Here is a 25,997-nt window from a genome sequence, read left to right as displayed (position 1 = left end):
TTCTACTATCTACTATCTAACATATATTAAGAGATTGACCAAACTCCCTAAATTGCCCTTTCCTTACAAATAATTTACATTACAAAATGAATATTTTGGTAACTAACAAAATAACCCTTCACCTTTTTATCTTTTGCACCAAGTGTTCCACTCTCATTCGTCCACCAACTTTCTACAACATAATACACTACCTCATTTTCTCTCTCCTTATAAAGTACAATTTCAATTACAAATATAATATAGTTGCATATTTATGATTATTATGCATTTATAATTGAATCATTCATTTTTATATTTACATATTTTAAATATATTTTATACAATATTAAATAAATTTACATGATATTAGGCTGTAGTTTACGGGTCACTATCAACATAATACATATTTTATTTATTTTTTCAAATGTTAAAATTCTTTTTATTCTTTTTCCGTCTCATGGATCAATTTTTTTTCTACTTAATTATTTAATAATTAAGTAATTTATTTTAAATTTATTTGTAAAATGTATTTTTTTAATTTTAAAAATATAATACACTATCTCATTCTCTTTCTCTTTATAAAGTACAATTTCAATTGAAAATATAATATGGTTGCATATTTATGATTATTATTCATTTGTAATTGAATCATTCATTTTAAATTTACATGTTTTTAAATATATTTGATACAATATTAAATAAATTTACATGATATTATGTTGTAGTTTACGGGTCACTATCAATATAATACATATTTTATTTATTTTTTCAAATGTTAAAATTCTTTTTTTTCTCTTCTGTCTCATGGATCAATTTTTTTCTTTGTATAATTATTTAATAATTAAGTAATTCATTTTAGATTTATTTGTATAATGTATTTTTTTTTTAATTTTAATAACATGAAAAATGTATTTATCTCACGGGTCACTAACAAGATAATATTTATTTTAGTTTAATCAATCATTATTTTAATTCAAGAGAGAAAATCTTTATTTTTAAGTATTAATTTTTTCTCCATCTCATAATTATATGTTTTCTTCTTTGTGTATGGTTATCTAATATAATTAAATCTATATGATTACTGTTACTTTTAAAATAAGTAAATCATTTCAAATTTTGCATTTATATCTAAAATTTTACATTTGTATTTGATATTATCTAAGTGATATTACATTAAGACTCATTCATGTGTTATCACATTAACAAATATTTTGTTATTTTTTTTATTTCATGATTATTATTTAAAGATTCTAAATTACTAGATATTTTTTTAATTATTTACACAATATCATAATTAAATTACCCATCCTCAAAATGATACTATCTAAATGATATTACATTATTCATGTGTTATCACATTAAAAAATATTTTGTTATTATTTTTTTTTATTTCATGATTATTATTTGAAGATTCTAAATTATTAGATATTTTTTTAGTTATTTACACAATATCATAATTAAATTACCCATCCTCAAAATATATGTTGTTGGAATTGCAAAACATTGTGAAATTGACTATGAAAATCTTATTCATAAAACATTTTTTTAATGGTTAATTTCCATTTTATATATACAATTTGGTCAAACTTTTTTACTTCACATTTTTTCGTATCATTCAAAAAATACTACACCATAAATAATGCACCCGTGCGACAGCACGGGTCTCTGACTAGTGGATGATAGAAAACACATAAATGAAGCAACAAGTTGGCTTGAGATTGACATCTGATGCATAATTTTTATTAGTTATATATGGAAATTTGACAATGTTTAATTTTGAACCTTACAATTCAGGTCGCAGCTTACACGTGAATAACAATACTCGTTCCAGTAAATAAAAACATACTTGCTCAACTAAATAACACCATATCTAATGGTTGTGATAGATGGCGCTACCAACCATAGAGAAGCGGCATAAAGACCATTAAACGTGACTAACAACAACTAACAAATCTACTTGCCTGCCTAACTCTTGACTAACTGCCAACACTTGAAGGACATTTACTTACAAAAACCGTAACAGTAAGCAGGAAACAAATCCATAGACACAGAGAGGGTGGGGAAATTACTAATAAAAAAATCTTGACAGACATTCTGATGTGGACATCCCACTCGTATTTGTTAGCTTGACAGTTCAAGACCTGGGAGGGATGTCGGCTGAACATTTGATTTGGTGGGAACACCAGAAGACGGCTTCTGGGGCCGGGGCCTTTCTTCTCCCTGCAAAGAAACAAGCCTCTCAGGCCCACCATTTGCTCCTTCAAACTCAAGTTCTGGCTTTCTCTTCAGCTTCTTTGTCAAAATGCCATCCGCAACACGGACATCGTCCAGGGAACTGCTTGAGCTTCCCTTTGCTTTTTCTGGCTTTACACCATTCATGTGAATGGGGACCTGGACAGTGCTCGTATTAGATATGGGCTTGTTTGTTGAAGTAAAAGCATGACTGGTTAATTCTGGAGCTAATTTCTCTTGTTGGTTCTGCTGTGATGTAATTGAGCCAGTATCAAGTTGAACGCTATCCTCTTGCCTTGATGCCAGCAACTTCTTCGTCTTAATTTTTTCCTGATCCTAGTAACACAAGTAAACCAATGAGATCAACTAAAAAACAATTTTGCCCTGACAAATACCAGATCCTGGTTATCATCTGGGCATAAAAAGAGTCAAATGTCATTCTTCCATTGTTAATTAGGTTTACGACGTTATTTGCTATCTTATCGACAAAACATAATATCAAAATATATTTTCTATTTTTAAAAACCAAGATAATTTAACTCCTTTGTAACCATACATGTTGCCTTGCACAAAGTAGAGATTGTGAAGCAAGACTAAAATTGAAACCAACAATGGTGGCGCCATGAGGGAAGGTCTATACAATTTTCCAAACAGAGGGGAAGGTCTAACTAAAACCTTATTTTCCAAAGATTCCAAAATAGGTATGATCTTATGGTCCATGTATCAATCCTACAATCCACTCACTACTTGGACCACATATGTTCTTGGGTAAGCTTTGCTACTTAGAATACCTCCCATTTAGATAAACAGACTCAAGAGCTAAAACAAGTGTCGAGACTCTTTTTTCAACTTTCTTAAAAAAATTTAGAGCAGGGGAAGGTTTTTTTCTTCAAAAGAAAGAAGATAAGCTTCAAACAATTGTTTATTAATATTTAAAATCCTTATTCACTGCAAAAGACATACCTTATTTTTTGTGTACGATGCTCTGCGCCTCTCTTTTGCCCTGCAAATTCCACGTTTGATCCCATGGTTGTCCATGTAACCAGTTGGCCATAATTCTGCAAGCTGATAAAGACAGAATTCAAAAAGGTTAAAAAGAATAAATATATCTGTTTATGGAATGCAAACAGATTAACTTAGACATATCATAAACTACACATTCAGTACACGCATGCACATGCAACCACATAGAACTGCTAGGCCAAAATTGCAAATATGTTTTAAAAATTTGACTTACCTCGGCATATAACTTTCTGATCTGTGGACCTGCATTTTCATCCAAGCCCTACAGCCATTGCAAGCATGGTTCAATTAAGTTTTATCACAAAACAGAAATTTCGCAATAAGTATCTGTAACTCAAAACGTACATCAACAAAAATATCATAGAGATCACAAATCTTGTCCTCCAAAGCGGCGTCCATACTAAGACTCCTTTTAGTTATTGCTTTTCCATCAGGACCAAATTCTTGAACATCACCTGATGCTCCAGCTTTCTGCTGTTGCTGATGTTTAGAAAAACACCATACGTCCCAGGTTAAATAACCAAAACATTCATTAAACAAAAATATTTCTGAAAAACGGTTATCAAATAGTGAAAACATTAAAAGATAAAAAAAGGAAATGTGATCGGGTATCAAATTACAAGAAGCAATGGAAATAATTCATTGCTAAGCTTTCCATATGTAGTGTTTGCACTGCAAAAACAAAATCGCGTTGGGCGCCCAATAGAAGGAAAGGCAGAAAACATTAAGTGCAATTTTACTAGCTTATCTACAGCTGCAACTACAACTAAGCCTTATCCCATTAGGTGGGGTCAGCTACATGGATCAACTTTCGCCATAATGTTCTATCAAGGACCATACTTCTATCCAAATCATTAATCTCGAGATATTTCTTAATAACTTCTCTTATAGTCTTTCTGGGTCTTCCTCTTTCTCGAATTGTTTGTCTTCTCTCCATCTGACTCTCCTTACTACAGAATCTACATGTCTTCTCTCAACATGCACAAACCACCTATGTCTATTTCTACCATCTTCTCTACTATAGGCGTTACCCCGACACTCTCTCTAATAATTTTATTTCTAATTTTATCGTGGCGAGTCTTTCCACACATCCACCGCAACATCCTCATCTTTGTTACACTTACTTTGTTCTCGTGTTAATTCTTAACCGGCCAACACTTTGTCCCGTACAAAATCGCGGCTCTTACCGTAGTCAAATAAAACTTTCCCTTCAGCTTGAGCGGAACCTTTGCATCACATAAAACATATGATGCCTTTCTCCATTTCAACCATCCAGCTTGAATTCGATGGTTTACATCCCCTTTTATTTCTCCATCATTCTTTATTACGGACCCAAAATATTTAAACCGTGTGACGTGAGGCGTAATATGGTCTTCAACTTTCATCTCTAAGTTAAAAACACTTTCTTTCCTGCTTCATGAAAGAGATTTACTATTTCCCAACAAAATGCACCGAGCCAAACATGGTATAAATTATGATTATGATGGGGAGAATAAAAACAATAACGAAGAACCAACAAAGCTAAACTGGGATGGAACATGTGAGTGTATCATACGATGCTGACTGATGCAACAACCAATTTATATCAGCTATCTCGTGCAGTAATTTTGGAGGTATTATGAGCTCATAAGAATTGAACATGAATTAAAAGAAAGCGCATTGAAGTCTGGCTACCAATGTTTAATAGGAAATGTTATAACAAGAGCAACTAAAATAAACCTTGGATTCCGAAGCTGGTGCCTGAATCTTAATCATATCAACAACTTCCTTTTTTATCCGTTGAAACCTATCGTCATCATCCTGCTTTGCTGACAGGCCCATATTGATCATTATTTTTAAATTTCTCTGCCGTATGAAAACATTGTATGAGAAGATTTGTAGTTTTAGGAATTTAGAGAACCTAAATATATCAAACTAACAACCAGTAGAAACAATGAATTATGCCGGATAAACTACTTAAGATAACTGTAGAATTCAAAATATCCAAGGTACATTAGAGGTAGGATTTTTATTCCTTAAAAAGAACATTTTTAGTGACATGAAAATCCGCAAAAAATGTTACAACTTACTATCAGATAATAATGTCGTAGTCATAGCCACATAGCCACATCATATTGAAGTACTCAAAACAGAAGGAAAATCTAAGCACTCTTTCCAAAAAGTCACTCAATCCACAACCTAAACTAAGCATGCATTTGATTATGTCAAGAATATATTACTTAAATTGAAAACATATCTCTATTATTTTCAAGTCACGTTCTAACAATAAAATCATCCAATCCACAATCTAAACTAAGAATGCAAGTGGTTAGGTCAAGAATGTTCCAATCAAAGAAAAACAAGGGGATTTCAAAGAAAAACAAACATGCTCAAATCTTAACACCAATCATTTTTGGACTGCAATAGTATATATCAGCTGGAAGAGGGGCAAGGGGAGACCGAAGTTGGAATTGGGCACAATTGAAACTGAAGGGCTAATTATTTAACAGCAGCAATACCTTTAATGTTCTGAGTTGCATTAAGTGCCCAAGAATACTCATAAGGCGGTTAATCAACTCTTTTGATACTTTTCCATGGCTTGCCTGTTGCAACAAAAACATACAGTTAATCTTATAAAGTTCAAATCCCTTGAGAAAAATTATATATATATATACAGCCAGTACCGCTATTCTAGCAACTTTAGCAAGCTTTAGCTTTATTTCTCTAGGCAACCTCCTTTTGACTGCCTGGGATGTATTATCGGCCTCCACGTCCGCTGCAGGGGGCCTTGCTGTAATATAATTCAAAATGCACAAAAAGAAGAAAAGAAAGGAAAATACAGTGTTAGCAACAAACTTCCTACACTTATCTGTGAGTGAAATATCAAATTTGAAACTTACACTCTGCAACCATTTTCTCTAACTCGACAAGAGTCTTCTCAAGCATTGAAGATTTTGGCCTAACACTAGACCCGTCTTTCCGGTGCATGTATTCAGATTTCTGCATGATATTAAAATAAACCCATTACTCGGACAGGAACTAATACTACAAACATAGTTTCATGCACAACTTTCATCATCATTGCTCAAATTAGATGGAACAGGTAAATATATAGTTTACCAAGAGCGCAACATGAGGATAATTTGCTTAGCCCTTTCTATTATTTTTAAATATAACACACCTGGTACAGTGTCTCTCAGTTCAGTATCCTTAATATTAAGTGCCTATCATTTTAAAAGAAACATCATGTGATTGTTGTGATTCGTGCAAATGCAAAAAGGAAATGAAGTCAGCAATGCATATTCTTTTTTTCTTTATTAATTGGCTAATTGCTGGGGGAATCTGATTCAATTCATCTAGCACACGGCATGTAATCCTTCACTGTCAGAGTAGAGCTATATCTCAATGACAACACGAAGTGGTTCGGCAAAAGACAAAATAGTATTTGGAAGACAGATCCTACAAGCATGATGGGGCCCTTATGGTCGGAGACTAAGAGTAGGAGAACATTTTTTGTTTAATACCAAAAGAAATTGATAAAATAACCACAATACAGAGGACCTCTTTTATTGTTATTTATTATTAAGTATTTATTAAATCAAATTTGAAAGAAAAAAACATATAAAGCAAAAGAAATAAAAACTTACTGCTGCTTTAGTAGCCCACTTTCCCACAGTCAGGTTAAGATCCGGCAGTTGCCGCATACCATTTTTTTCTTTCACCCGACTGTTATTTTCTAAATTATCAATACTCTTCGAGCCTCTTCCAGGTTGGGATTTGGATTGTACATAAGCACCTTTTTCATGGTACTTCTGATGAGATGCATCAAATGATTCACTTGTGTTTTTAGATTGCAAAGTTCCTATCTTCTTCTTATCAGCATCTTTGGCTTCTGACATGGCAGCAGGGACATCATCACTTGAAGTTTTCAAAGAGACGGCAGAGACCGATATGGGTTTAGTATCAGCAATTTTCTTTTTGGAACTAACTCCATAGATATCGGAATGATTATGAATTTTCAAGTCATCATAGTGTTCATCGGGTACATTCCTTGCCTGTACGAAAGTTGTTTTCCCAGATGCTGCCTTGCCCACTTTAACATGTTTATTTGATCCATGGTCATTATTATTTTCACCTGGATTCTTCACTATATCTTTTCTGCGCCTTTTCTTTGGTTGCTGGTTGGGTATTACAGGAGGTTCATCACTTGTAGTATAAAAGAAACAACAGGAATCAATAATAATGATTCATAATAGTAAGACTCAATTTTTTTACTACAATCTTCAACTAAATATGTACAAAAATTTGTAGACAAGTGTCGAGGAAAGAGTATCTAGCTATGAGCCAAGAAAATTCAAGAACACAAAGAAAGAACGTGAAATGCTATTAGTATTTAAGGGTTAAAATAAATATATTCTGATCCGTATAAATTTGGCAAAAATTGACGGTGGTATTTATGAAAAATTTATTCGGTTTCAGTCTTTACATTTAACAAAATTAGTGTGTTTAGCCTCACCCTCTTATTTATCAGTGACTAAAACAAACAACTATGTATTTTTAGGATTTAAAAACAAATTTGAAAAGTTATAGGTACCAAAAAATATAGCTAACCTATTGGTTAATTATCCAACAATTTTTTTTTATAAGAATCTCAAATTTGCAAAATGTTACAAGTGATGACATATTTGAGACAACTAAAAAGAGAGAATACTTGATAGCAAGTACTACAAAATGATAGCAATAGACCAACCTCAGCAATTAAACAATATCAACAATTAAGTAATTTGAAAATAAACCTTTCTACGAGTAAAAAAATGGAATATTCAAAATAGATTTTTGAAACATTATACTTACGTGCGTTCCAATTTCCCCCTATTTACAAAGAATCCATCATGTTTGACTTTGGAATGATCAACCTGAAAATATTCGTCCTGCAGAACGAACAGTTAAATAACATATAAAAGTAATATATAAGCAGGAAAAAATGCCCCAAGGAAAAATGCTATTCCTATATATCAAGGTCAAGGAGCATAAATACCGACCAGCTCTGCGTCGTCTATAAAAGAATCTTCAGTATCATACTGATCATCATCAGGCACATCAGGCAGATCCTCATCGTCACTGCTATCCTTACCCTGAAAATAATTCCAAATCTAATTCAATAACAATCAAGAAGCTAAAAGTCAACAAGCAATCTCAAGAACAAATCTAATTCATTTAAAACAGTGGTCTAAAGAACAAATTCATGCTTATTCAAAGCATATAATAACAATCTCAGCAAGCAATACACACATACCATGTAAAGCCGTTCAATCTTCTCTATAACAGCACTGAAACGGTGTGGCTGAGCTTCATCATTTTCCTCAATCTCAGCAGGTTGTCCCTAAGAAAGATGAACGTAAACTTGTCAAAATAGTGAAACATTAGACCGCACATAAAGCTATACACTGACTACTAAACCTTACATTACATCTTTCTCAAATACCGAAAATACTCTATAAAATCACACTCACAGATGGTCAAGTAGTATCATCACCTAATCTACATATACATACAACTGATCTCAGAAAATTTTCAATTGTCAACATCCCAATGCTCACAGATGCAAATGTGCATCGAAGAAGATGAACATAGTGTAGTACTCTTAAAAGATCATTTTACATCTATGCAACGAGAATAATACAAAAATAATAACATACATCAAGTTAAACAGATAATTAAAAACACAGCACCGATCAAAACAACAAAAATTAGGTCAAAACCCTCAGAAACCCAAAACTCGATCCAAAAACCACACTCCACTCCAATGCAAAACATCTCAACAACAAAAACCGAAAACACTTCAGCTACTGATACAAATCAACAATGCACACAGAAATCAAATCCAGAACGAACCACAGTAAAATCATAAAAACCTCACCGGAACAGCCTCCGGCCGGGACTGTTGCGATGTGGAAGCCGATCCGTTCGACTTGGCAGCATCCTTCAACAGCTTCTTCCAAGACACTATGGTGGTCTCTCCCGGGCGGAGCTCCACCGTAAACAATTGCCGGTCACCAATCTTGACGAACGACGAAGAAGGTTTCTTCTCTTCGGTCATCGTAACCGAAAATTCCGAAACCGCTATTTCGAGAATTAGGGTGACATGTAGAAAGACGAAATTGAAAATTGGGAGAACATTGAGTATAAGCCCTAGATGGAGAACGAGAAAAAAAATTGCGCGGGATTGCGAAAATAATCGGGGAAAATAAAAGAAAATGGAAAAAAGATAAAATAAAATTGAAAATTTTTGACACTGTCTCTCTCTGGTGGTTTTAACTGAAATTCGAGCTAGTTTGTAAAAAATTTCCTGGTTTTTCTTTTCCGAGAAATCACGAGAGGGGGGAAGGAAACAAGGCGGGTAGTGTTTATGGACCGGGTTAAACCCGAACCGAATTGGAACCGGGTTTTGTACTTGGTTTTAAATCAATCGAAAAGACAAATATGTGCTAATTAATGAGTGTGAGAAAAAGTATAGGCAAAAGAGGACAAGGTTAAAGGCATGAAGAAAGAGACTCATCAAGCATCTGTTTTATTTTTGTGTTATGTGCACACGTTTTTACTTTATTTTACAGGATTTGATGTTTGTATTGGAAAATAATTGGTCATATGATTTGGACTTGGAAGTGATTAAGATGAAAGTAGGATTTGGAAAGGAATGCACAAGGAAAGTGTGTCATCTCACATGGTTGTATTTCATGTTACTAGTAGTGTACATTTGATTTTAATAAATGTTACTAGTAGTGTACATTTGATTTTAAGAAGCATTTAAAATTGTGTTTGTCTGGTTCGATTTTGAGATAATTTAATATTCAAACGGATAAAAAATATAGCGATTGATTTTGATTGAATTTATACATTATTATGATAAAGTTCAAATTGAATCAACTAGTAAAATAGTTGGTCGGTTTGAGTTAAATTGGTAAGTACATTAAAAACAACAGTAAAATAATATTTAAAAAATAATTTATTTACATTAGATAATTTCTTACAAACTATGCAATTTTTCATAAATAGATTAGTAATTTTTCTGTAGCATAGTCAAAAAAATATTTAACATAAAGAAAGACTTTCGAGTATACAATTAATCACTTATTAGCTAAAATAATTAGAATTAGATTTTCTTTAATGTAGAATCTCTATTTTTTTTTCTTCATAATTTTCATATAATATGTGAACAACTCAATTTTTTTTCAATTTGAAGTTGAATTTTTTATATTAATTTTTATGATAATGACGATATGAATATGCGTAGGGCTGGACAAGGACCCGCGGCCCAATCCAAACCGCATAAAACTGTGAAAAAAATTGAGTTGGGCGGGTTCAAATGGGCCTTTGGGTTGCACGGGTGTAGTAATCGGGTTAAACAGGTTTAGATGGGCGGGCCCGGGTGGAAAAGACTGAACCGCAGGTACCCTGATCCGCCCGAGTAATGTTTAGTGGATGAGATTTCTTAATTCTCTCACTCACTCACTCAGCCACATGTATGTTTTTGTTTACTCTCTCGTCACCCACCGCCTCACGTAAGCACCGCCGACCACAACCATCGCTCCCCATCATCAATTCCGCCACGAAGAACATCAACTCAACCACCATCTTCTTGAAGTTCCGATCTTTGATCTTCAAAAGTTTCCAAGGTTGGTCTTTTTGTTCAGTTTTAGATTTTTTGATTTAGGGTTTCAAATCATTTTTGTGTGTTAGTTTTCTAATATTTTATGTTATTGTTTCATTTCATTACAACGATTTGGACATCTACAATCTCATATCTACATGAACATTTTCTGATATCGATCGCTCATTCATCCTTTTTCTTCTTGACTACAAGGTAAAGAGACTTTGGTACCCTGTTTGTCATGAACCATTTATCCTAAATAAATTGTAATTTTTGGATATTGTTATATGTTGTTTTGATTTAGACTAATAAATTGTTGTTTTCTGATATTGTTTTTTTGTTGTTGTTTTGTTTTTTTGTTCTTTTTCTCTTTTCTATTGTTTTAATCCTGGTATAATGTTTAAATTGCAGGTATTTCCAAAAGCATTTTATAAAGGAATAACTGATTGTATATTGTCGTCCTGTTCAAAAGTATGTTCTGCTTTGTTTCTCTACCACATAGTTTTCATGTCTTATTTGTTTGTTGAACTTATGCATGTTATTTTATTTATTTCAGCCAATTGCAGGCTTTCAGACAATTGTGTGTAAATGGATCAAGGTCAACATAGCAGGGAAGGAGTCCTAGAGCAAGGACAATGTGACTGTAAGTGTTTTGAAGTTTGTCTTAGGTTGATTTTCTAATTTCAAAATTGAAAATACATACCAAATGTTCTGTTTTATTTCTACTTCATAGTTGTTATTTGTTGAGTGATGTACACAAACACACACTCATTTGTATTGTGTTCATAATTCGATTACAGTTGGTTCTTCTTTGTTTTCTACTGCTAAATATTCTAATTCTATATGTTATTTGGGGTTGTATGTTATTTGCTAAATATTCTACTTTGTTTTCTACTACTAAGAGTGTTGATGGCTGGGAGAATAATTGCCATTTTATTATCAGTATTTAAAACTCCAACTTTTCTATAAAGAGAAAACTAACTTAAAACAATTTAATCGATGGACCTGTGTATGTTTAATTGTGTTGTTTAAAATGAAACTGATGTATGTTGAAACTGGATAATTTGGCTTGTTGGTTTGAATGATTTGGCTTGTATTTGAATAGAGGATAGGTCGTGCATTTTGAATCACACCCAAAATAATTACAGCATGTAAATAAAAAATTTAACCAAGTAATTTCAAAGTAACATATAATAACTAATTATTGATATATATATATATATATATATATATATATATATATATATATATGTACTGTAATAGTAAAATAATATGGACACACGTAGTTGACAAAGGCCATTGCATATAATTGAAAACATTATGGAATCTTGGGGTAATTTGGAAGAAAATAAAATAATAAATAGTATTATGGAATCCTGTAACAATTAGTATTAAATATTGTAACAATTCTAACCCATTATTCTACTTTGCATACTGTGATTGTCAAGTACATGTCCTAAGTTAAATTCACATTGTGATAAATTGGAAATTGAAAAATTGCAAACTAATTATCAACTACATGTCTTAGGCTACTTGTATGCTAGTTATTTTTTAAACTAATATGAGAATTAACTGTATGCTAGCTGTTTTGAGACTATTTGCAAACTGGGGTTGAATTAGATTATACTCTCTTTTCTTTTGCAATTTGTAAAGGTTTAAAGAAGGATTAGATTTTATTTGTTTACTATCTTAGTACTAACCACTCAATCATCACTGTTTGGAAATCACTATTAATTGAAAACACTTTTTCTCTTAAAAAATGATATATTGAAATGGATATGTTTCTGAATTACAAAATGTGTTACTAAAGACTTCTTTCGGATGCACACCTAGCAGTACAGTTCTGATTCTCAACTGAAAGTCCTTTACTCCTGCTAGTTACATTGACTGAAATATTGTATCTGTTAGTTGTTGATTGGTAGTTGTTGATTATGGCTCCTTCATTTTTTCAGTGAGGGTTCAGCCTAATCAAAATCTACCAATTAATGAAGTCGGTTCAACTGCAACGGTTGCACCTGAATCAGTTAATGCACAACCTTCAAAGAAAAGGAAATCTAGTGCAAGTGGTTCTAGACAATTATCTGCTTGCTGGGAACATTTTATTAGGTTACCCGATGACTTAGTCGATGCTCCCACTGCAGCTTGCAAACACTGCCACAAAAAATACTTGTGTGACCCTAGGACTCACGGCACCACCAACTTGAACCATCATATTAAAAAATGTCCTAAGATGCCCCTTGCTGTGTCAACTGACCCCACACAAACTATTCTAACATACCCAACTGTAGATGGTGACCTGGTTCAAGTTAGCTTTAGATTTGACAAGAAAGCTTGCAGGAGTGCTTTGTCAATTTTTGTAGTGCTAGATGAGCAGCCATTTAGTGCAGTGGAACGTGAAGGGTTTAAATTTTATTCTAAAGTAATGCAGCCCCAATTTTCCATCCCATCTAGGCGTACAGTAGCTAGGGACTGTTTTCAGCTACACTTGGATGAAAAAGAAAAATTAAAGGCCTTTTTTAAGTCTGACTGCAATAGGGTAGCACTTACTACTGATTGTTGGAGTTCTTTACAAAATCTCAACTACTTGACCCTTACGGCACACTTTGTGGATAACGAATGGAAGTACCAAAAAAGAATTATAAGCTTTGCCGTAATCCCAGACCACAAGGGTGGCACTGTAGGTAGGAAGATTGAAGAAGTGTTAAAGGATTGGGGGATTAGGAATGTGTCAACCATAACTGTTGATAATGCCACTGCAAATGATGTGGTTGTGACATATCTGAAGAAAAAAATAGCAAATATGAATGGGTTGATGGGGGATGGAGAATGTTTTCATATGAGGTGTTCTGCTCATATTTTGAACTTGGTGGTAAATGAGGGATTGAAAGATAAACATTTAGCTGTAACTAGTGTTAGGGATGCTGTTAGATTTGTCAAGTCATCACCTCAAAGGGGAGCCAAGTTTAAAGAATGCATTGGATTTGCTGAAATAACTTGTAAAAAGTTGGTTTGTCTCGATGTTTCAACTCGTTGGAACGCGACATATTTAATGCTAAAGGCTGCGGAGAAGTTTCAACTCGCATTTGAAAAACTTGAGGATGAAGACTCGAGCTACAGGGAGTTCTTTGGAAAAGGTAACCCCCTAGTAGTGAAGATTGGGACATTGCTAGGGCTTTTTCCGATTTTCTAAAGTTATTCTATGACGCAACTAAGATTTTTTCCACCTCTCAAAATGTGAGTTTGCATACTTGTTTTCACCAAGTGTCTTCCATTTATTGTGAGTTGCAGCAAGCTACTATGAACTTAAATTATATTTTTGCAAGTGTGGGTGGGGATATGATGGAAAAGTATAATAAGTATTGGGGGAGTGCTGATAAGATGAACAAAATGATATATTTTGGTATTATTTTTGATCCAAGATACAAGTTGAGATTTATTGAGTGGACTTTTAAGGATATGTATGGAGTTGGATCCAAGCTTGGTAGTGACTTGCTCAAAGCTATAAAAGAGAGTTTACAAAAGTTGTATGATTGGTATAAGCAAGCTTATGACCAAAAACTCAATTCTGGACAGCCTCTTGGTAGTGGTGGACAAGCATCCAATTTCTGAAACAAATGCTATTGTTGTATGTTCTTCAGTTATGGCTAGAGCCGAAGCTTTTGAGCAACATTTAGAGGAACAAGACTCGATTGATCAAGAAAATGAGCTTGAGGGTTTTAATTTTACTAAGTGTGTCAAAAAGGATCCTAATTTTGACATTCTTGTGTGGTGGAAACACAATTCAGCTCAATATCCTGTTTTATCTACAATGGCTAAAGATATTTTAGCCACACCGGTGTCTACCGTTGCTTCTGAAAGTGCTTTCAGCATAGGAGGAAGAGTCATAGAAACCTACAGGACCTCTCTAACAGCTGAAATGGCAGAGGCATTAATTTGCACCCAGAATTGGTTAAGGCCTTCTTTTACATATTTCAAAGACATGAACCTCATGGAAGATTATGAGCTTTCAGAAGATATTATAACAGGTAAAAAATTTAACTTTATATTAGATAAATAAGATGTTAATTCAGGTGTCTTACTAAAAAATTGGTTGTCATTATTTTAGAGTTTCAAGAAATGTCTGCAAGAGCAAGAGGAGGATCCGGGAATTCAAGTGTTTCATCATCACATTCTCAGCCACAACCTCCTGGTTGTGCTTGAAAATTCAGGTATTCTATTATGCTATATATTGCTCAAGTATTATGCTATAACACTGATACTAATGTTTTTTATCCAATTTTTCAGATCAACTATGTTTTTTGATTTTTTTGAAGTCATACATGACTTAAATATTACTACTCAATGGCCTAGTAAAGAATAAATATTTTGTCGCGTGGATTTTGAAGAAGCTAGTTGGGCTATTATATTACGCAAAAGAATCCATCGTATTTTGCTTCAATTTTGCTTTACCAGTGACATTACAGGTGATTCAAACTAGATAATATGATGTTTTCTTGACTGAATTTATGTAACAAAATGGCACCATGTCTATAATCTGAACTTGATATTATAATGACAGGCACTAGGACTATCTTTTCTCTTGTCGGGGAAGTACATGGATATGAATCTAACAGTCTCACATGCTGCTGCACTTAGGTCTTTAACTGTGCATCTGTTTAATTCTCTTATGTAAGTTAGAATGTTGCATCTGTTTTACTATGCATCTGATTAATAATTTAACATAACTTATAATTTTGCTGTTGCACTTAGGAGTATTTTAGTGGTGTGTTTTAGTGGTTTAGTGGTGAATCTAACGGTCCCATATTAATCAGATGCTGCTGGATATGAATCTAACAGTCCCATATGCTGCTGCACTTAGGTGTGTTTTAGTGGTGAATCTTTGACATTCCAATCTCCAAGAACCCAAACTTGTAATTCTGTAACAATGATGGGTAATGATGAGTAAGTATGGTAAATCTTTAGTTAATTTAAGAATTTGTTTGATATTATGAAATTCTGATTTATTTGCAATAGGTACTATTTTGCAATGGGAATGGGACTATTTTGACTAAGGGACTATTTTGACTAAGGGACTATTATTATTCTGAAATTCTATTATGAAATCTTTAGTAAGTATGGTAAGGGACTGTTTTGCCTTATATTTCCATCCCTTATTTGCATTATAAATCAGCGAGAATGCTAACAGTAGCTTAATCTCATTGTTTTCCCTTATTAATTAACTTGGTTACTGAGTTTGAAATCTTATGTGTTGCCATATTATTGAATTTGGAATATCTGTTGGTGTGACTTAGATTTAGATTAAATTCTATATATGTCCATGGTATTACTAATGGTGTATTATGCTAAGTTCTAAATTCTGTTTCAATTTCTTTGCATATGCTAAGTGCTAAATTGAGCAACTCTAACTGACAATATATATGTTTGATATACAGATTTGCTAGTGCAAGGATGTTACTTTAGACAAGAGCCCAGGCCATGAGAAATTTGATTGGAGTTATACGTGGAAGGCTATTGATAGTAGTTATAAGGCTATTGATAATAGTTATAAGGCTATTAATATTTATACTGTAGTAATTTGTTGTAATTTATATTTATGTTGATGATAGAACATTGAATGTTGAATTTAAATTCTTGGTAATTTGGATTTATTTTGGGTTTAAGCTCTAGTAATTTGTAGTAAAAAATATGTTGTTGAGTTAAACCGATTAAACCGTTCGTATTAACCCACAACCCGTTATAACCCAACCCGTCCAACCCGACAAAAAAAATGGGCGGAAATGGGCCTATATGATTGAACCGTGGGTTGAATTGAGTGAGTATTTTGGGCCCGAACCCGCCCAACCCGTCCCGTTGTCCACCCCTAAATATACGGATTAATTATGATTAGTTTGAGTAGACGGACATATGAATAGAGTATTGGAAACTTTTGTTCAAATCAATTAACATTAAATTTTATTGGGTTGATTTGATTTTTGTCTCAAATGAACAAATGTTCAACTCATACACTATAGTTTGGTTTAGATTCCGTTATTGGTTTGGATTTGTACGAACAACAAAATATTCCTAATGTTTGACGTGTTGGTTTGATTCTGGAAGTCTTTGATTGTTCTAAAATAAAATTTAGGAAAAATATCATTTTTAGTCCCTTAACATCACCTCGGGGTTCATTTTGGTCTCTTAACTTTTAAAAGTGTCAATGTAGTCCCTTATATCTTCAAACGACATCATTTAGGTCATTTCCGTCTAATTCTCACAAACGACGTTTATTTATGAATGTGTGTAATCAGGCGTGGCACATGTTCATACGCGTGGCATCTGTTCATCATCAAGGACATCAAAACTTCAAGAAAAATTCAAAATTTTGCCTTGAGCTAGGATTCAAACCAAGGTCTCCTTGATTGAAGGACATCATGGTTCACCACTAAGCCACTTCATACTTGATGATTTAATTTACAAATCAGTTGTATATTACATTTCATTATCATCAGGAATCATTGTCTTCTCCAACAGAATCATCATCATCAGGTACACACATCTCTCAAATCTCTAACAAGTTTTTTCCAATTTCACAGACAAAAAAACATTTATACTCACCACTACTAACTAACAAGTCTCTTAACTATCAGGAACACCAACTAAAATCTAAGCAAAAACTTTCACAACTTCAGTGATTGATTTAAAACAGAATTAGAGATTTTGCAGTAATACCACCCACATGAGCAAGACTTCCGCCCCACTCCACCAGTTTCTTCAATTAATCTTCTACTATGATTTTCCTTGTTTTTCTCTATTAGTACTTTCGCTTTGATCAACAGAAATTCGGCTTTGGATTATAAAACCTTATGATGCAATACATTAGTCGATGAACGTAAAAGACTAACGTGTAACACTTTAATAAAGTTAAGAGTCCAGTATGAACCCTGAGAAAAAGATAAGGAACCAAAAATGTGGGTTTTCTATTTTCTACCCATGTTTGTTAAAATGGGTATGTGTAAATATTTCCTTATTATGAATAAGCCTCTCTAAACCGAGTTAGTTAAAGAATTATATATTTTCTAACATTCTATATAATGAAATCACCTCCATAGTTGTTTGAGTTGGCGTTATTATCACAAAAGCTTTAATTGATGAGATCACCCGTTATGCAAGTGAAGAGGTAGAAATTAACCGATAGTATGAGAAAAAATGGTTTCAAGAATATTAATCAAGCGCTATTAAGTGACTACAATGTTGCTCATAATACTAAACATCTAAAGGAATAATACAATGTCCTATTAAAGTCAATTAAAGGATGTGTAGTTTACAAGAAATGTTATGTAGACCACGTCAGGTGGGAACACTAGAATATTATGTTGTGTTTGATTAAGACGATTAAGTATAGTCTTCCTTATCTAGTTTTTAAGCACATAAAGTTTTCCATTATTGATTCACGTAAAGGAAGGAATAATAAAATCTCTTACTCAATATTGATTTTGCACTGCTTAAGAAAATGAATATAATCAAGAATTTTATAAAAATGGATTATCGAGATTATTTAGTTGTTTGTTGCAATCAAGTATTCAACTCCAACAATCTTGCCTAAATGAAAATTCAGAGGAAAATAAAGATTTAACACTTAAAGGGTAACAATAACTAAATTAAAAGAATTTAATTAAGAATGGTTATTGATGAAGAAACAAAATATCAAGATACCACTTAGTTAAATAATGAAGAGGTTATACATGAATACATCAAGTTCAACATAATTGATAAATTTATTAATCTTTCCATTGAAGTACCATAATTTCCTCATACACTCTCCAACTTATATGAAAGATGAACCAATAGAAAACATGTTACACTTGTTAAAGATTCAATTTCTATGCATTTTGAAGAAGAAGAAGACCCTAAAATTCTTGTCCTTTTAAACAAGAGGAGGCAAATTATAGTTAAAAAAAGGTTAAATTACTCCCAAGGTCCTTTAAGTTATTTAATTGTAACAGTTTGGTCCTTTATGTTATTTTCGCTACAATTAGGTCCTTTATGTTATCAAATGAGTGGACCATTATCCTTTTTTAACCGAGAAAATGTGCTAATTGTGGATGCAATTATTTTGAGGGATGTAAAAATGATGAAGTGCTTCCAAAAACACAACAATCAACATTTCTAAATGATTAAAATGAGAGAAAGAGGAGGCAGATATCACCAAAAAGGACCAAGTTGTTACAAAAAAAACTTGAAGGACCAAACTGTTACAATTAAATAACTTAAAGGATATTGGGAGTAATTTAACCTTAAAAAAACTACACCTTCCTTTTCTAGTAATATTACTAGTGAAAAAATTATTAATTTATCAATCTAATCTACCATTGTTTCTCTCACTACTACTAATAAATAACTCATCCATCCATCCACACAAAATTATTTTTTAACTCAGCATTAAATTCAACCAATGTCCAGTGATCCAATAATCACCTAAACCTTGTATAGTTCATTCATTTACCCTCGAGCCCTCTATAACTTCTAAACCTCCACCATCCTTACCACAACCCTCAAAGCCTATTCTCTATACTTTACCTAAAATTCCTTAAAGCCTTAAGATAAGAAAATCCTCTAGTGTGAGGCAAGAAAGTTTCCACTAGTTGTAAGGTAAGGATGGCTTATAGTGTGAGACAAGAAAAACCAAGCCTAGTTTGCAATCAAGTGCGATTAACATCGAGTTAACGATGTGGACCAATATAAATTTTGTGTGTGGTTCTTATCCTCATTTTTTTTACTTTGTATTGTATTACTGCTTTGCGCCAAAAGATATTGAAAACATTTTAAAACCAACACAATTCCAATAGCATTTCTCGGGGTTTTCTCACTTTTAATATCTTATGATCCTTTCGTCTCGTTTATACTTTTTGAACAAGATCGTTAAGGTGTATGGCCCTATTATCCACCAACATGACTTTAAGACTGTGAATATCCATATTTGGGTTCATAGTTTTAGGTGTTGTGTCTAATGGTTGCACTTTCCTTCTAAACACTTTTCTTTGGATATTTGAGACAATAATGATTATATGTCAATGGATACTAATGTTACTGTATTAACTTACTGGATAGACCGTATGAGCAGTGGATTTAGGTTTTGCATTAATGGCCACATTGTTTCGATCTCATTTCATGTTTCTAGATTCACCTCTCCTTTGAATACAAAAGGAAGGTACTTGTAAAAAAAAACATCCTGATGCCTAAGTTAGATAGTATGTTAGCAAGTAGAAGATGAGTGAACCGATTGCGTGATCATATTTGAAGGAGGGTGAGACTTCTATTAATAAACTGACATAACTCTAATGTGCTCTAGAATATTACTATGCACGTCGAGGCGAACTCCGAGATAGTTGGGGAATATGTGTGGTTTGGTTAGTGTAATTGACTATAAGAGAAGTGGTATAACCTATCTAATCTAAATGTGCTTCATGCAACTCAAAATGGCGTTAACACATTGATGCTTACAAATACATGAATAATATATATAGTAGCTCATTAGAATGACCTTGAGGGTGCAAGATCACACATGTCATCCTTTGTCGTTAAGGAGGACATCTCATAAAGCAACTTTAAAGCTCACTATTGGGCATGTTCTGTACTTTAAAACATGAACTTTTTGGTGAATAATTCATATTATATCTTTGGGTTGAGCTGCGTAGACTCATACAACCATAACACAACACCAAAACCTTATCCTATTAAGTGAAGTCGGTTAGATGAATAACTTTCTCCATAATATTTTATCTGAAGTATTAATCTCAAAATATTTTCTAATAATTTTTTTCATAGTCTCAAAACTATAGACACTACCCTCTAAACTATAGTTAATATTTTTATTTCTAATCTTAGATCTAATATTAAATATTGTGTTTCAATATTTTAAAATTAAGGAAGAAGTAAAATGGTAGAGAGTGGAATAGAGATTTAATTTTTATTTTTTTTGTTTAGTTTAATACATAATGAAACAAATTTCTTTTTCCACCAAAATAAAGGTGAAGAAAAATGACAAGTGAAGAAATTGAATCAACTAGATACTAGGAGTAGTACTATTTTTGTAATCTAATCCAATTTCAATTACTGCACTCGCCAAGTGCTATCTTCTCGACTTCCCTGCTACAACCATGTCCATTTCCACCACCTCCTTCTTCTTCCTCTCACCCCCACTACTCCCTCCTCTTTCCACCTTCACACAACCCTCCTTCTTCCCTGCTTCAAAATTCAAACCTCTCTCCCTCCAAACCACCCCACGCCGCAACCCATTCCTAACCCGCGCCGACGACGGCGACATCGATTCCTCCGGCACCGACGTCTACGAGATAGACGACGACGAAATGGATGAAGTCGACAACAAGAAGGACTTCGACATCGAGTACGACACGCTGGCTTCCGGCGACGGTGACATTGCGGTAGCGCAGAGCATGAGCTTCGTGTCTACGCAGGGTTGGGACCCGGATACTCTTGTTGATTACAGAATCAATGAAGATGAGTTTCATAAGATTAGTTTGTTGGATTGTGATTTCTTCATTAGGAAACCACCTGACCCTGATAATGATGTCTATGATTTCAGAGAGGTTGGTGTTAGCCTTTGAATCAATCTTGATCTTCATTTTTTGTTGTTGTTAGTTGTTGGTATTTTAATTGTTGAATTTTGGTTGTAGATGTATGTTACTCCTCCAGATACAGATGTGTATTCAATCCCCAAGGTTCTTGCACCAATGCCTCAGAAGGTAAATTTTATTATCCCCAAATTATTGATAATGTTAGTTTAATTACGGCATATTTGGATTTACTTACATGAGTTTATCTTTAAGTTTATTTGCAGCTTATAACACAAGTGTTTATGAATAAGCTTGTATAAGACATTTTAAATGGTTTTTATATATGCTACAAGTTGTTTTCATAACCTATTTTAAAGAACTTATAAAAATAAGCTATAAAAAGTTTATGAAAAGTGTCATAAGTTGTTCTAATAAGCTCTTCCAAACATTATCATAAAACTTGTGCCATTAAATAAGTTCAAATAAGTTAATCCAAACAGGCCTTAGTGATACAGGCACTACTAAAAGTGTTTGAGAGAGCTTATATAAACAACTTATGACATGTTCACGAGTGATTTTCAGCTTATTTTCATAAGATCTCTAGGATAGCCTGTGCAAACAACTTCATGAAAATAGTTTGACTTTATTATATTTTTTGTTATTTAAATAGCTTATACATAAAACACTTGTATGATAAGTGCATATACTTTAAGTACTTAATTTAACTCTTTATCTAAAGTGGACCTAAATAGGAGTATAAAATTGGTATCTTATCGTATCTATGGTGTTGGGGGAAGCTTTTGCTTATATGCCCAAAATGATGGAATCCATTCATATTTACAAATTGCTATATATATTGACTATGCTTGGCGGTTTAGGAAGCTATGCTAAGCATACTTAGAGTGATTCATTTCTTTTTCCATTTCCTCCTCTACACGTATCACTTCCAAATTTAATGTTTGCATTCTTTTTTCTACGAATCTGTAGTATATTAGATGCGCTCTAAGTGATTTTGGAGTCGACAATGTTACAGAACCACCTGTTGATGCACGTCGAGATCCTCTTTATAAATATGAGAGGGAAATCGAGAAGGTATGTATGGGTTGCTATCTCATTTGAGGCATTTAAGTAAACTTTGAATTACTGTGTTTCTTTACAACTTTGTTGTACAACTTTATCTAGTTAATGTCTTGATGAAAATCTGTGACAATTGATATAAATGGATAGTTTAAAGGACGAGTATATAAGTAGTGTAACTACTTCAAAGATCACATGCTTTAGAATTTGTCTCAAGAATTGTGTAATATTACTGAACAATTCTCTTATGGAATCCTACCAGGCAAATAGCTTTACTTGAGCTGTATTTTGTATCTTTCACACTGCTAGGGCTGTGTAGGGCTGTGTTGTTCTTCGGGATTTAGAAATATTCTCAGGAAAATGAGCTTATAATATAATATATCTCACATTCAATACAATTTTTCATATTAAAATTTATAAGGTATTATTGATTTGCAAGAAAGTAATGGTCATTTTTGTTTAATAAAACATTTTATGTTTTCAGATTTAACTAAAAAATACCGCATTGTTTTCACTTTGCTTCTGTTTTGAATGTTTTCTACATGAAACAGTGACCAACTTTTAATGTTTTTCTGTTACAGGTATTCTTGACAAAATACTACAAAAATCGGAGGCTGGGAGACCCTGAGTTTGTCCTAGATTTTGAGGAGATTTATGTTATTGATTCCAAAACTAAGTCAATAACCAGAGCCAAAGTTCTGGTAAGGAATTGTTAGCTAATTCTCAGTCTGGTTGCTTTTAGAAAATATCTGCTGTTTGTTTCTTTCGGTAGTCATATTTTCATCCTTGAATTTACTTTTTGTTTTATTGTTTATACAATATCTTTGGAAGTGCACGACTCTAGTGTCAAATTTAAGTTAACTCACAGAAGTGAGCAAGTTTTAAATAATGGTTATTTTTCCCATGTCTAAAATGATAATGGTTCAATGTTTTTAAAAACCCAAAATACAAAAGCTGAATGATAAGTCCAAGCTCAAAATATGAACCTTACGGTTATAATATAACTCTCCACTCCTTAGCATCTGAGATCCCAACACGAACCCATATGCCAATGAGGTAAATGGTGTTTTACCGAGTCTCACAGCCACGTAATTCCCAATATCAATAATATCAAATTAGAACACATTAACACACCCATTGCTTTATATTGGCATGCATCCAACAGGCCACGGATCTGAATGAAGCCAACTTTGATGATTTTAAACCATGTTTTCCAAACTTAATCCAGCTCCAATGAGGGTAACTCTGTTTGGCCATCTTTCACTCAAGTAACTCTGAAACTCATAATTTGTTAATTTGACTTTGGCCCTTATTTGAGCTTGTGTGCTGAGTTGTGACCCTATCCTGTGATTTTGAACCTTGATGGTTTGGTTTTAATTATCCAGTTCCTTATAGAATATTTATTGTGAACATTTTGTTTAGATACTATGATAGATTTTTATAACATTATTTTTGTATCTAGTAAAAGCTTACCGGTTGAGTCTGAAGATTCCATTAGTTCACGCAAACAACCTCGCTCTAGTTGAATTTGCTGGAACCACGCCTAATAATTCTCAAATGCACAAACAATGTCCCCTCCCATCCTCTCCCATCTCTCTGTATGTGGAGGGATCGGTTTATACCAGTAGAGAACTTTAACTCTCGCACTACCTCTGCTTGGGAGTTGATAGTATTTTTTTAGACGCAACTTTGTTTGCTGGGACATTGATTGCTACGTGATTTCTCACACTACAATTAGCATGATAACTCCAGACAATCTTTCCAATGTTTATGAGTGGCTGTTATTCTATGTAATTGCATGAAACTTAGATTTTTCACTAAAAAGTTTCTATCACCCTAAACTATTTCTGAAAATAGCCCCGAAAACTAGTTTTTATTTTAAGTGTTTCTAACAAATGACCTTACTTTTGTTTTGGGTAATAGTGTCAAAAAGAAAATGGAGTTCATCTGAAACTGGAGAATGCTGATCATGTGTTAGAACTCATTAGCAATTTCTCATCACCCTGATTCATTTTCACAGCCTTGTATAGCTTTCTCATAAACACTGGAATCCCTTTTACACAATCATCCAGGGCTATATTTGTTATGTTCATAGTTATTACGAATAAATTGTCAATCAAGCTGGAGTAGTCTAATTTGAACTAATCCTCAATAAACCTTCTGCAGGTAACAGCTCCAGGAGGGAGAACTAGAGATAGAAAGAGCGACTTGCTTGTTATAGCTGATAAGGGCAACTCCTTCAAAATAATACACGCGGTAATTATTTCTTTCCTAAATCACTTGCTATTTATCCTTACATAACACACCTCTGATATGCCATTTTATATGCAGAGTGAAAAAGATGATCCAACAACTGTCATAGAAAGACGAGAGTGGGTTCAATCCAGAGAAGAAATGGAGAGACATCTGAGAAAGTTAAGAGACTTCAGCACCTCAAATTGGTTTTAATTGATAAACTATTTATTCAAACACTATATAGGTAGCTCGATCTAACATGTCATAGCAATTAGATTCAACCTTCCATTTTTGACATTATGTACAAGTTTCTGGATCTTGTGTGTATTATGCTGTAATTTGTTAGAGATGCAGCTTATTGAAATCCAATGATCTATATTGGCGTGGTTGTTTAATCACAACTTTATATTTTCCTAACCAATGATTTTACTCAAAAAAGAATCATTTAAAAATAATATAAAATCACATCTACAAGCACAAACTCTAATATTCAATTTGTCAAAAAAGAAAAAGAACTAATATATTATTCAACAGTGCCAGAGGAGTACTACAGTATGACTAGAATTTTTTCACTTTTTTTCTTTTTGTCAAGAATTTTTCTCCACTTCAATTCCAATTTAAGACCTGCCTATGTTTCCTGCTCTTACCAATCTAGGTCTACCCATACAGAATCATAAATGGACAGAGGCCCATAATCTAATCTAGCCTATATAACTATAAGATGCATATGAAATGCATTGAAACTGTGACATGCAAAAAGGAAGCAAGGAACATTTCCTTTATCCTGGGGTCATACTGTGGAGGCTACACTCATATTATTCACATACACTCGTGGTAGTAGTCAACTATCCTTGAGTTCATACAATGTCTCTGACCTACCTCCTACCTAGCCTGCATGCATATATATGCATGCACATATAGACAGATAGATATGGTTTTAGGATATTGACAATCTTAGGATTGGACTTGTTCCAGCCTCAACTCCAAAACATTGTGTTACACTGTTACTTACAGTTTCTGATGTATTATTTGCTTTGAGTTTTTACAGCTTTGACTGGTCACTTCTCCGAGCCAAGCAAGACTCTTGTACATAACCTGTTCATATGCATATTTTAGGAGCATATGATTAAAAAAGATAGGATCACCAATCAAATATTAAAATTTCATAGAAAAATACTTCAACTCTTATGTGTTGAGTGTTGACACTTTTTGTAACCATTTATTTATGGCAAAAGTGTTACAGTTTTTTGTTGTACAGAAGGCAGAAT

The 25,997-nt window shown here is 33.2% G+C and overlaps 3 protein-coding genes across 5 annotated transcripts; 2 read left to right on the top strand and 1 right to left on the bottom strand.

The window, feature by feature from the left end:
* Positions 1-1,697: 1,697 nt before the first annotated feature.
* LOC131626436 (ubinuclein-1-like) lies at positions 1,698-9,703 on the bottom strand. 3 transcript variants are annotated; one of them, XM_058897252.1, is made up of 13 exons: positions 9,134-9,697; positions 8,510-8,596; positions 8,256-8,348; positions 8,068-8,144; positions 6,861-7,419; positions 6,114-6,213; positions 5,898-6,004; positions 5,733-5,816; positions 4,954-5,079; positions 3,580-3,714; positions 3,449-3,496; positions 3,175-3,276; positions 1,698-2,547 (listed from the first exon to the last, which is right to left on the bottom strand). In XM_058897252.1, exons 1-13 carry the CDS (start codon positions 9,311-9,313, stop codon positions 2,101-2,103), a joined length of 2,145 nt encoding a protein of 714 aa, XP_058753235.1. In that variant the 5' UTR covers positions 9,314-9,697; the 3' UTR covers positions 1,698-2,100. The 3 variants fall into 3 exon arrangements, with proteins under 3 accessions (XP_058753235.1, XP_058753234.1, XP_058753233.1); XM_058897251.1 differs by having other exon boundaries at positions 1,698-2,541; positions 5,733-6,004; positions 9,134-9,703; XM_058897250.1 differs by having other exon boundaries at positions 5,733-6,004; positions 9,134-9,701.
* Positions 9,704-12,184: 2,481 nt separating this feature from the next.
* On the top strand, positions 12,185-14,473 carry LOC131626446 (zinc finger BED domain-containing protein RICESLEEPER 2-like). Its single transcript, XM_058897265.1, has 3 exons — positions 12,185-12,197; positions 12,817-13,998; positions 14,127-14,473. The coding sequence occupies exons 1-3, from the start codon at positions 12,185-12,187 to the stop codon at positions 14,471-14,473; spliced, it is 1,542 nt and encodes a 513-aa protein (XP_058753248.1).
* A 6,425-nt stretch (positions 14,474-20,898) lies between these two features.
* Positions 20,899-25,137, top strand: LOC131626435 (PLASTID TRANSCRIPTIONALLY ACTIVE protein 6, chloroplastic-like). The gene is made up of 6 exons (XM_058897249.1): positions 20,899-21,450; positions 21,538-21,606; positions 22,405-22,509; positions 23,076-23,195; positions 24,661-24,750; positions 24,826-25,137. Exons 1-6 carry the CDS (start codon positions 21,001-21,003, stop codon positions 24,940-24,942), a joined length of 951 nt encoding a protein of 316 aa, XP_058753232.1. The 5' UTR covers positions 20,899-21,000; the 3' UTR covers positions 24,943-25,137.
* The last annotated feature ends 860 nt before the right edge of the window (positions 25,138-25,997 follow it).

This window comes from Vicia villosa, unplaced genomic scaffold (genome assembly GCF_029867415.1).
Source record: "Vicia villosa cultivar HV-30 ecotype Madison, WI unplaced genomic scaffold, Vvil1.0 ctg.000287F_1_1, whole genome shotgun sequence".
NCBI lineage: Eukaryota > Viridiplantae > Streptophyta > Magnoliopsida > Fabales > Fabaceae > Vicia > Vicia villosa.
This window is presented reverse-complemented; position numbering and strand designations above follow the sequence as displayed.

Bases quoted from the DNA above. Each gene is read 5' to 3' on its own strand.
- LOC131626435 (XM_058897249.1), top strand. From the start codon at position 21,001: ATGTCCATTTCCACCACCTCCTTCTTCTTCCTCTCACCCCCACTACTC. The intron at 21,607-22,404 runs GTAAATTTTATT...ACGAATCTGTAG, and splicing joins TTGCACCAATGCCTCAGAAG to TATATTAGATGCGCTCTAAG. The intron at 24,751-24,825 runs GTAATTATTTCT...TTTTATATGCAG, and splicing joins CCTTCAAAATAATACACGCG to AGTGAAAAAGATGATCCAAC.
- LOC131626446 (XM_058897265.1), top strand. The intron at 13,999-14,126 runs GTAACCCCCTAG...GTTTTCACCAAG, and splicing joins CAGGGAGTTCTTTGGAAAAG to TGTCTTCCATTTATTGTGAG.
- LOC131626436 (XM_058897250.1), bottom strand. From the start codon at position 9,313: ATGACCGAAGAGAAGAAACCTTCTTCGTCGTTCGTCAAGATTGGTGAC. The intron at 8,145-8,255 runs GTCGGTATTTAT...TTCGTTCTGCAG, and splicing joins TTATAGACGACGCAGAGCTG to GACGAATATTTTCAGGTTGA. The intron at 2,548-3,174 runs GTATGTCTTTTG...TTGTGTTACTAG, and splicing joins CATCGTACACAAAAAATAAG to GATCAGGAAAAAATTAAGAC.